The sequence below is a fragment of the Cricetulus griseus genome, chromosome 2 (genome assembly GCF_003668045.3).
Source record: "Cricetulus griseus strain 17A/GY chromosome 2, alternate assembly CriGri-PICRH-1.0, whole genome shotgun sequence".
Lineage (NCBI taxonomy): Eukaryota > Metazoa > Chordata > Mammalia > Rodentia > Cricetidae > Cricetulus > Cricetulus griseus.
The window spans coordinates 202,096,306-202,108,614 of record NC_048595.1 but is presented as its reverse complement, the minus strand read 5'-3'; the positions used below and the strand labels follow the sequence as shown (position 1 = coordinate 202,108,614).

At 42.9% G+C, this 12,309-nt stretch overlaps 1 protein-coding gene across 6 annotated transcripts in view; it reads right to left on the bottom strand.

The window, feature by feature from the left end:
• Positions 1-12,309, bottom strand: part of Sil1 (SIL1 nucleotide exchange factor) — a 237,493-nt gene that overhangs the window by 143,643 nt on the left and 81,541 nt on the right. For 3 of the 6 annotated variants that reach the window (XM_027400747.2, XM_027400744.2, XM_027400748.2), the window contains one exon: positions 10,374-10,509. In XM_027400747.2, the coding sequence (XP_027256548.1) occupies positions 10,374-10,509 (136 nt within the window). The remainder of the gene's footprint in view (positions 1-10,373; positions 10,510-12,309) is intronic. The other 3 variants (XM_035440197.1, XM_027400746.2, XM_035440198.1) reach the window with 1 other exon arrangement.

The following is a 12,309-nucleotide window of genomic DNA, read 5'->3' as shown; positions in this document are numbered from 1 at the left end:
CATGGAAGCAGAGAAGGGGAGCACGCAGGGTAAGCATTAAGCATACAAATACTAGTTAAAAAGGCGGCCAGCAGCTGCTCTCTGTCACACTCAAGACCACAGATTGCACCCTGGACCCTGGCCTGTCCTATTCAGGCAATAAAACCAAATCCTGAGCAGATATGTTCTAGTGCAGAGCTCAGCCAGCAATACAGAGTGCCCTCAGCCTTGGCAGTACCTGCAATGGAGGGGGCAAGTCTTGTTGTCTGGGCCTCTGCCTGTTCAGTTTGGCAGTGGAGCTCAGATATGGTTTCTGAGGGGCAGCATGGCTATCCAGGAAGGCTAGAGAAGAAACTTACCTACATGAGAAATGAAGAAATCTGTCTTCACAGAGTCTTCTGGGACCCTCACATATGTTAGCCCGCCACTCTTCTGTCCTAGTGCAGTCCTTTGTCAGCTCAAGAAGCCTGGCAGGCTGCTTTCCTCAAGAGAGTCCTGGTAACCATGGCAGCTCTGTGCACTCCTCCAACCCAGGCCCAAATCCATCACCATCGCTTGCCATAGCTATGGTGATAGCTGGGGCTCAGAGTTCTTTATCTCTGGGCCTTTTCTGGTCACTGCATTCAGTTTAACAGGGATTCAACTGTCTTTGGGTATCAATAATATTGGAATATTGTTTTATGTTGTCTGTATTGAAAGGCTGGCTCTGGAGTTAGAAAGTTTCTGTCCCATGTCAGGTGAGCCACCTGACTTTGTGGCAGGAAACCAAAACAAAACAAAACAAAAAACAAAAACAAAAACAAGGTAGAGCAGCTAAAAAAGTCTAGACTACTGGATTCCTCTAACTGCCTAAAACTTTTACTAAGACACAAACCTTTTCTCAAGATTTGCAAGACTATTATGTTTATTAGATATGGTTTAAAATCTGTAAAGCTGTAACAAAGGTTGACTTAAAACTTATAACACAGGGTCAATAATTAGACATTTATACATAGGTAATCTTTACCATTCAGGTTATAAAACTCAGCACACAGAGAGCACTACCAGCCAAAACAAAAACCAAAGACCTAACCCATCAAAGTCCATAGTCCTGGAAAAGTCTCCATATGTGTTAGCCTTGCTTTGTAATCTTGTAGTTCTGCTTCTGGCTAACTGTTCTTGTTAACTGAAATATGTCAAGCTAAAACATGGTTTTTATGCTTAAAAGCTCATCCTGAGAAAGGCCTGGCAGACACTGGCTTAATGAATGTCTAATATCCTTGTCTTTGCCAACCTTGCTAAGCTTTAGCTATTTTGATAAACTGAGTCATATAAGAAACTGTGATATTATTCAATAGTGTACTATAAAAGGCCCAGGAAAGTAAATTTGCCAGTCTCCCTATGGACTGTATTTATGATTTAAGGTTTTATTTTATACTAAAAGAGCTTCAGTTCAAAAACAGTAATTTTTAAAGGCTAAACTTAACAAGGCTAAAACTGAAAAATTCTAATCTTATCAAAGCTACAACTTGCTGTAAAACTGTTAAAAATAATTAAGACATGCAAATTAAGTCACCTTATAAATAATCAAATTATTTAGTATGTTTAAAACTGTACTCATAGTTATGCTAAATACAAATGTAACTCATTTACAGGGACAAGCTTTACTTAGCCTCCTGTATGTGTTTTCAACATTAAACCTAAAGCAAGTAACTAAAAACAAGTTTGTTTATTTACTTATTGGTTTTTCAGGACAGGGTTTGTCTGTGGCTTTGGAGCCTGTCCTGGAACTAGCTCTTGTAGACCAGGCTGGTCTCGAACTCACAGAAATCCACCTGTCTCTGCCTCCAGAAAAACAAGTTTATTTAAAATCAAGTAATATTTAATAGATGTGCCTCAAAACTTTTCAGAGATCTGCTGAATATGGCATTTAAAATGTTTAATTTAAAAAGCTTTCTGTATTAGACAGAAATACAGACTCTTAGGTCTCCAAAGAAGATGATGGGGCAGAGACCTAAATTGTGGTAACACTAACCAGTGGGCGTGCCCAAACTATGGGTACAGTTGGACTGACTGCTTTGCTATGCCTTGTCAAAGTCAGTCAGTTTTTCCAAGTCCCTCCTCCATAGGACAATGTCTCAGATCTTCTAGGTCTGGCAGCCAAAGGCCTACACTGTCCTGTATAGCAGCTAGAGATATAATGCCGTCCTGTGTTACACCTACAACCTCCCACCCCAACAAAACCATCAAGACCACTAGGGGAGCCTAAGGTTCTCCTCCAGAGAGCTAGTAAATCTCTGTCATTTTAATTAATGCACAGGCCATCTGGATTACACTTCCTGCTTTAATGTATCCTTCTCAGATCTCTGATCTGTCACTTTTCTAAAGCTATGAGGTCTCCTGCTGAGAAAGGCAGACACTGTTTACTTCACACTAAAAGACAAATTCATAAAAAAATGGTTTCAACATAACTTTCCTATTCTTTATTTTTAATAACTGATTACGTCAATTTATTAAAATAGTTGACTTAAGCATCTGCAATAGTGACTTCAATTCACTGCTCACTACTGATGGAAGTAAGTCAATGAGTCGCTTGTGGATTCTCATTTGGAAACCATCCCATGTCTTGGAAACTTCACCACAAGGCGTTTCTCTTGTAGTGCTTCTGTGTCTTGGTAAGCATGCGCACCAGTCCCTTCATTCTCAGGTTCTTTTCCTTTGCACCTTTTACCTTCTCCAGCAACTCCACACTGAGACTGCTGAGCATGATTTGAATTTGGTGAATCATCACCTCTGGTTCCACCAGCATCTTTAAAAGCCATGGCTGAGGAGCAGCTTCTGGCAGTGTGAGTCAGGACGCAAGCAAACTGAACAGAGTTCCATTTCACACACCACCACATCTCAGAAAGATTTTACTATTCTTTTAATTAAAGTAACTCGCTCTCCAACTGCCACTTTTGTGTGTCTAATGATAATCAACTGGATAAAAACTTAAAGTTTATATAAATTATAAAAGTCTAAAAATAATGTAAGTCAGCCGGGCAGTGGTGGCTCACGCCTTTAATCCCAGCACTCGGGAGGCAGAGGCAGGTGGATCTCTGTGAGTTTGAGTCCAGCCTGGTCTACTGAGCGAGTTCCAGGACAGCTTCCAAAACTACAGAGAAACCCTGTCTCAGTAATAATAATAATAATAATAATAATAATAATAATAATAATAATAATTTATGTCATAAACATCTAAAGATATAAAACATCTAAATAAGTTATGAGGGTTAATAAATTATTTAATATATAAATACAAATTATAAAGATATTAAAAATGAGAGCTATTTCAGATTTCTTTCCCCCTCTATGCTATTGTTATACTAAGATTTCAAAGTTTAACATCAATCAATAAAGTTCTAATAAGATGGTAAATAACTGACTACAAATATCAGTCATAAGCTCAAGATTTTAAAATTCCTCTAATTGTCTTCAAAATTTAGACTTATGCTTCTCATCATGCTAGAAAAAAATCTCTGTCTAATCTAGATAAACCCAGCCCTCTAGGCAGAAAAATAAAAGCTCATGAATTTTAACACAAAGTCATAGCTTTTGCTATGACTCAAAGGTGTGAGTCTACTCCAGCTGTTTTACAGACACCTGTTAGCTGTGTTTTCTACAATATGGATTTCAATACAGACTACAAACAATGGTAATGTAAGCTCCAGGGAATCAAAGTCATAAGACTTAGATCCACCTCTTATAGGTCAAATGGACTCCAGATGAGTACTGCTGTCAATCAACAGCCTAAGCTCCCCTGCCTATTGCCTATTCCTGAGAGGGAAGCTCCAAATATAACTTTCATTTCTTTAACTTCTGTCCCTCATCTGTATCCGTCTTGTCAGAGTTCCACTCAGATGGTAGACACCATCCAGAAATCAGCTGTTGGCTATAAACTGCTCCAAAGGTGATCTACACCACAACAGACAACCAGGTAGACCTACAAAACTAGAAAGCTGGACTTGTTGAAAACTTTTGTAAACCCGTCCAATTGATGTGATTTCTCCCTGACTCTTCAGCCAGGTCAGCAAATCAGATGCTTCTGATGAATGCCTCATTGCCCTATTTGCCTCCCAGTCTTTGACTAAGATTCCAGCCTTTCCTGGGCCCTGACGACGGCATCCTATTTTCACCTGAGAAGCAGTAACGGAAGAGAATACATCACCCCTTATCCTCAACAGAAGATTGGAATGTTAGATCAAAAGGAAACTCCCTTGCAAAGGGGGCAAAAATGGCTACCTATAGTACCACTGATACTTGTAATACCAAAATTATATGGCCTTAAAAATCTGTTTTCTATGCTAACCAAACAGATATACGAGCAGGCCATGCATCTTACAGCACATTACAAGTTTTGTTTCCCTACAGATAAAGAATGCTGAGGCCTAACAAGAATTTGATAGGGACACATAAGACAAGGGGGGCAATGACACCAGCCTGCCTCCATCTTGGGCTCAAGAGCCATCTTACAGTGCAGACAACTAGGTTTGTTCCTGATTAGGATTAAATCTGTTTCTCAAGAACTGGGCTATGACCCAACTGTAATCTTAACTACAAATGGCTCTTTACTGCCTATTCCAGGAAATGGCAACCATGCCTTTGTTTCAAAAGGTTATTATGACCACCTTGCTATGACCACCTTGCAACCATGTCTTTGATTCAGGAGGTTGTTATGGCCAATTTGTTATGCTTATGTTCTGCTTCTGTAACCCACCACCTACTCCTGAACAATAAAAACCTTTATTTTTCCTATGTCTAATGCTGATCTCCTGAATCTGCCTTTAGGGAGAGACAGTCCATGTACACAATTTTTTTTTAAAAAAACTTGCACAAAGTTAGTTTGGCCATGATGATATGGGTCAGTGGTCTTCTTCCTTGAATCTGGGATTAACAGTACCCCCATGACAAACTTGCATTACCAAGAAACAAAAGCCGATGCTCAGAGTGCACATGCTTAACCAAGGCTGGGAAGTGACAGTATTAGAGGAAGAGAAACCAGAAATATAGATAGAAAATGAAGAAATCCCATTCTTAGGGAATCCCTAGAAGACTTGAAAGACCCTAAACTAGGAAAGGAAAGCATTGTACAGGTGAATGAACCAAAAACAGGCTCTTCTAAGCACCTCATCTTGGAAAGTTGCTAGGGGCAGCAACTCGGGCCAAAAAGGAAGCAGAGTCAAGTATGAGGTACACACCTTTAATCCCAGCACTTGGAAGGCAGCAGCAGGCAGATCTCTGTGAGTTAGAGGCCAGACTGTTCTACATAGCAAGTTCTAGGCCAGCAAAGGCTACGCAATGAGACCTTTAAAATCAAAAACAAAAACAAAAACCACTTCATGAAGCTATAGTTCCCTCTCTCCAGTCCCTCCCTCCACATTTTCAAAACTACATTTAAGCCAGAGTGAAAGATGATCCAACAGATGACTTCTCCTTTATGCCATTACCTCCTAGTAACCAAAAGGTCCCCATAGCTCCACTCTGAAAAGCCACAAATTTTAGGTATGGACTCCCCCTAGTCCTCTCATAGGCCCCCATTCACTGCTCATGGACACTCCATGCCGTGGGTATATACACTGCTTCAGTGTGGGATGGATTGAATAGGAGAAAGGCTTTTGGAGGCATCCTGAAGAGTGTGATAACCTGTAAAGATGGTCCTAGGAAAGGACGGTCACTTGCCTCTCAACCACAGCCCGGGAAGAGGTTGCAGAAACACTAGAAGGTCTGAACCTTAGTCTCACCTTAGTTGCAAACTGTGACATGCATAAAAAACTGATCTTTCTTTGCCCTGCATCCACCAGTGCTTCTAAAATGTATAAAATTTCCCTAAGAGACAAGAGACTTTTGCTATTCATAACAAAGTGTCTTTCAACTGTGCCAGAACTTATGCTAATAAGTGACTTTTGGTGGGGGATTCAGGTAACTTCAGCATGGGGACTGGTCACCAAAAGACTACTTTATGATTAAAGGGCTGGAATTTAAGATCCATCCTCTATCCCTGGGGAGTGCAGGGGCACTGAGGATTGATCACCTATGACCACCGCTTACATCCATCATGCCTATGTAATGAAACTTCCATTAAGGTCCTAAACAATGGCTTCAGAGTACTTCCTGAACCACATTTTAGTTGGAAGATGGTATACTCACAGAGACCATGGGAGTTGGGCAGACTGACCAACATGACTCTAAGAGCTCACTGTTTGCAACTCTTCCCCCTTAGCTGTTCTCGGATTGCATTTGTTTGTTTATTTGGTTTGGTTTTTCAAGACAGGGTTTCTCTATGTAGACCTGGCTGTCCCGGAACTCACTCAATAGACCACCTGCTTCTGCCTCCCGAGTGCTGGGATTAAATGCATGCACCACCACTGCCTGGCTCTGCATTGCATTCTTGACACCAAGCAGATATACATAAGTAGTGTAATCTGAGTTTATTTAATTCTCAAACCTGAGGAGAGGGTGTGAGAACCCTGGGTAGTGAGAGGTACAGGTAACCCAAGATTTAGAAGTGACATCTGAAATTAGGGCAGTCATGGGGAAAACTGAGCCTTTAACTTGGGGATCCAATACTAACCCTTAAGTAAACAGTATTGGAATTGAATTGATCTCTTGAACACAGAACAAATGAACCACATAGCCCCTCTGAAGTTGCAAAGGATCAAAGGCCCCAGAGAAACAGCCTTGCTGTCATCCTGACTAGGGTCAGCTGCTCCTTCAGACAGATGTCCAGAGCCTGCAGGAAATCAGGCTTCTCTTTTAAATACTTGAAACCAGAGTAGTTGGTCTACCATAAATGAGGTTTTTAAAATTCAGTTCCCTCTTATTGCTCATGCAGATCTGAAATGATCTGACCAGATGGCTGGTGCTCTATAATTCTTGGATTGCTCTCATCAGTTGTTGAGGATTTAGATTTTTTTTCTCTTTTCCACCCATCACATGAACATGTTCCTGCACAGACTTCCTGCATGCTCCCATTGAGTGGGTTCTAATACCAGTATTTCAGGGATTCTCACAGCCACCTTGAAGTCAAATCAGATGAATAAGAAGCCTCAGGTTGAGCTTAGCTATATTTTCCTGAGGCCAGAGGGGCCAACAGGTAAGATTGGGGTGGCCTTTGTCCAGGTGTCCTCTTCACCTCTACTTCTCCTTCAAGTCCCCAAAGAAAGGGAGCAAAGGTGTATTTTTTAAATGAGAACACATTGAGCGTGTCCTGTTTATCAGGCACTTTGAGAAATAGCTTACACACACATACACACACACACACACACACACACACACACACACACACACACACCTTGCTTTATTCTCATACCACTTCTGTGAAGTTAATATTTACATTCCTATTTTCAGATAAGGAAACTAAGGCTTAGAGGCGCTGAGCAACCTGAGCATCCACAAGCTCAAAGAAAAACACAGTCAGACTCAGCATCATGAAGTCTGACCAACTGCCACTGAGTTCTCAGCACCAGAGAAAGCCCTGGACCTGCCACACCAATGGCCTTTTTGTTGTTTCTGTATTGTCTGTGAGCCTATAAGCCAAGACACAGTACGTTCAGGTCCATTTTGCTCCTTGGGAAGACAGCATGGCACAGTGTTTAAACTGGGCTTAAAGCTGTATCAATTTCAACTCTCCCACTTGTTGGTTGTTGTCTAAGTAATTTCTTCTTGCTGAGAATGAATTTTGTCTGTAAAAAATGATGGCAGTTACAGCATCTACCCTCAAAGGGTTGCCAGCTGAGCCAATGCTTAGTAAATGTGAGCTATTATCTATATCTGGGCTACAGTACCTGGCACAAAGTGGGATCTCAGAAAATGCTCAGGTGAGACAAAGTCATGGGATCTGGCTGTGATCAGTGTTCTATAATAACAAAAGCACAGGCACAAAATTCTGGAATCCAGGAGTCCTCAGCTCCAGGACAAATGTCTCAGTTCCCTGCCCACATCTAAAGGACCTGCCAGCAAACAGCTTCCCCTGCTTGCTTATAAGCAGCTGTTGCTGGATCCACACGCAAATGCTTGCTGTGCCTCCGCTAGGTGAGGCAGATCCCAAAATAAACCACAAGAAAGAGAGACAGGAAAATCACTTCCAGGAACAAGCAACTCCCAGTGAAGATGCTGACATTAATAACAGAGGCAGGCAGACTTCAGGGGAAGTAGCTGTCTCAGTGCTGTGTAGCTGAAGCCAAGTTCCCCCCTGGCCTAGTGGGAAGACCTAAAAAGTCAAGTGTTATTCCCCTAGTGTGCCAGGCTGCAGCAGGTTGTCTGGCAATCTGCTTTCCAATGAGCCTAGCTCAAACAGCCTATATACTCTAGTATTCTTCCCTTTGAAGCAAAAGGAAATCAGAAGTACAGCCTTCCCTTAAGAGGCTGAAAAGTCTTTAAACAGGATGGCAAAACTGGTTGGCCCAGACAGGAACAACTCTCTCTATAAACTTACCATTGTCTTTAAAATCCCCAGAGTTCCCACCATTTTCCTGTGCCTGCTTCTGGCTCTCAAGCAAGAAAATGCTCTACTAAACTTTCTGTTTGTGTTTATCCCTGCTCTTTCTTCAAAATTGTTATTCGAGGAGAAAGGGAGAGCATTTCATAACCATCAAAGCCTTCCTTCACATCCCAAGTGCCCTTTCCCAGGTAAGATCACAAGGAAAAGAAGGCTGTGTGCTCATGGGCCCTCAGAGGTGTCCAATTGCACAACTGGACTGAAGATGTGTGCAAGTAAGAACTTTGCCTCTGAAAACCACAACACCTAAGCAATGTCTTCATGACATGCAGTGGGTAAAGGGCTTTGTATCCACAGTGTGCTCAGCTGCAACAGCCTCTCCAGTAGCCTCAAGAGAATTTTGTACAGAAGCGGTTACAGGGAGCTCTTGAGAAACTACAGGGTAGAGGGTGTTGTCAAAGGAGCATCAAGTTAAATGTAAACCCAGTGTGTCTCTCCAGTTCTCCTGAGGCTCAGGGCCCACTCCTCACTCTAGCCACACAGTCTCTGCCTCTTCCTTCCAAAGTATTCATGCAGGGGCTCTTGAGCTTTTAGCAGCAAGCAGCTCCACTGCCAGAGGGCTGGGAAAGGCTCAAGGTCAGAAGTATGAGCCCTGTTCACAGTGTGGAGGGGTGTGACTGACACAGCCAAAGAGACAGAGTAGAAGTAGGAACCCAGAACATCAGCCCCATCTACTCCAGGCGCTTGCCTGTTTAAAAGAATACCAACAACTCTACATAAAAGCAGAGAGCATAGACCCATCTTTTACCTCCCCACTCCTGAGAGCCTGAGCTATTCCTCAAAGACCAAATTCAGCAGGTCCAACAGGCAGAGCTGGACCTGCTGAATCACATACCTCTGTTCTTAAACTTCCCTCTGCCTGATGCCATTAGCTCCCACCTGGCTTCTCTGGCGCTTCACTCTTTGGTGGCAGCAACTACCCATATGCAAGCCTAGCAGGAGTGATATTGCTGGCTGGCACAGCAAATGCTATCCCTGGCAGCACAGCAGCAATGGGGGCTGTGAGGACACAGTGATGACTTCAGCAAGGACCTGATGAAACTACACTATGTCTGCTGCCAGAAACTGCCATCCACTTTAACACAGCACAGAACACAAACAGCTTGCACCTGAGAATAGTCTCAGTATTGGCAGAGTAGGCTCCAGCCAAGGACAGCTGGAAATGGGAGGGGAAATGGGAAGAGAGCAGATGAAGGCTCTGAGGTCAATGACAAACGACAAGTTAGGTAAATAACAGGACATGTTATCCAACCTCTCTGAGCCTCAGTATTTCCACTGGACAATAAAGATGGTAATAATTCTATTACTATGAAGATCAAAGACTGCGCACGAGGAAGTTAGCCACAGACCTGAATATGGAAAGCATTTCACAACTGCAGGCTATTGTCATTATTACTTGAAACCCTTGACTCAGGGTCACAAAAGGGTTAGAGAGTTGCTCCTTCTGAAGATGCCCCAATTACAATCAGGCAAGAACCAGCCCCCCTTTTTCCCTTGGCACGGGTTCCTTTAAAAGAAGACTTGGGGCCCTGCACCAGTGCTCAGGATTCTCCCGCGAACACTATTTCAGCAGCAGTGAGCAGAGCAGCAGAGCCCAAAATAGCATTTGCAGAGCAAGGCACATGTCACTGCCTCTTCCGTGCTTCAGAAGTGCAGGGAAAGAAAGTTTCCATCACTTGCTCAGAAAGTGCGGCCACCCACCACATGCCTCCCTTCCAGGGCACTCACATGCCACAAACTCTGCTCTGTTAGAGAATGAAGGCTCCTAGGCCTCAAAGCAGCAGCTACCACTCTGGTGGTCATGGTGAGAATGGCTGTTCCCAACCTTCAAGGACAAAGGACATTTGTGTATTTCAAAGAAGCAGAGCGGGTCTGGTACCTGGCTGAAGAGTCTGCCACTCGTGAGTCGGCTGAAACACCTCCAGCACCTCAGTGTCTAGCTCCTCTTCTCTGGCTTCCTTTGTCTCTGATTCTTTGTGGATATTCTTCTCTGTGTTGGTGAGCGCAAAATCCTTCTGAGAAAAGAAAATAGTGCATGACCCAACACTACAAGGTCCCAGGCAAGAAGAAAGCCACAGCTTGAGGTGACCCACTCCTCCTGTATGCCCACTCACCCCCTACCGCCCTGCCAACCTTCAGACACATTTAGGCACTTACAGTTCCTTTCACAGGGTCAGCCTCAGAACCAGCATGTGAGGCAATGTTTTGGTTATAGACAGTACTTTTATACATGGACAAGGAATACCACCAGAAGATTCCATACTCTCTTGAGTGGGTTAAAGAAAATGCTAGAGAGGTTAGCACAGTCGTTACTTTCTATTTAATGGCTTGATACAGACAAGCTGGTGGCTGAGGTCGAATTGATTCCTAAGTAGTCTGGCAAACCCCCTGGGGACCGATACGGCATAAATGTCCTGGAACATTCCAAATCATGGAGTGAGAATTGCAAGAGGGAAAATGGGATTCTAACTGGGTCAAGGCAAGAACATGTCCAAGTTGGAAACTGCTTCCCCAAACTTGCTTCTTTCTACCCCATGAACATCAGGGAAGAATAATAAGATGGAGTCTATGGAGAAGAGAGAGAGAGAGAGAGAGAGAGAGAGAGAGAGAGAGAGAGAGAGAGAACACCATTTTGCTTCTTCTTGGATTTTTAATGTTTATTTTATTTTATTTAATGTGTGTGAGTGTTTGCCTGAATGCATGTGTTTGTGTGTGTGTGAACGTGCCTGCAGAGCTGGCCTCCCATTTTTAAATCTGTATTGCATAGACGTAAGCCTAAAGAAATGGAAGCAGAGGGTTCCAGAGCTTGGGGAAATTACATTTGGGGTAGTGAGAGGGAGCCCATACCAGCACACAGGGAGGCTACCCAGCCCTTCCACTTCCCTATCATTACTCTTCTTCCATTTCCCAATTCCTACCCTAAGAGGTATATCTTTTAGTGTCTTCCTTTGACAGTCTGTGCTGAGTACTTCACCCCAGCACTAGAAAGGGATCCGGCCTGCCTGGGTCCCTCAGTGTCTCATCTTTAATTAGCTGTCAGAGGAAAGGTTAAGGTGTTAAGGTGTTGCTGATGACAATACAGCACCCCTCCAAGAATTTTCACATTTTAACTAGAAATAAAAGCATGAAATTTAGGTGGCAGAATTTCACACCTTGTTAAGGACCAGAAAGGAAAACATCTTGGGCAAAAAGAGTCTCTTAAATCATTTCACAATTAATGAGATCACTGACTATGGCACAATGGTAAAGAACGCAAGCTCTCTGTCATATAACACAAAATTCAAATCTCATGCTTTTGTGTGATTCTAGGTTTCTACATTTGTACAGCAGAAACAATCTAGTTCATATTTTAGATGACATATTACAATGTAAGCACTAGCCCTGTGAACACAGTACCCATCATCATCGCAGTACTTATAAAAAGCAGTCCAGGGTTCCAGGTCAGAGAAGTCTGTGCCATGAAAACTAAGAGTAGCTACACAATACAATTTCACTCGGGTAGGTCAAGTGGAGGTCACTCTGTGCCCCAGGAGTTGAGCCTGTCTCAAGCCTCTCTTATTTATTCAATTTTAAGTTTGCACAAAAATTAATTGAAAAGAAAATTAGGGGCTGGAGGTAGCTCAATGGTTAAGAGCACTGGCTGCTTTCCAGAAGACTGATTCATTTCCTAGCACCTACATGGCAGCTCACAACCAACTGCAGTCCCAGGGATCCAGCAACTGCTTCTGGCTTCCATGGGCACTGCACACACATGATACATAGACATACCTGCAGACAAAATATCCATATACATAAAAATAATTTGTTTTTAAAGA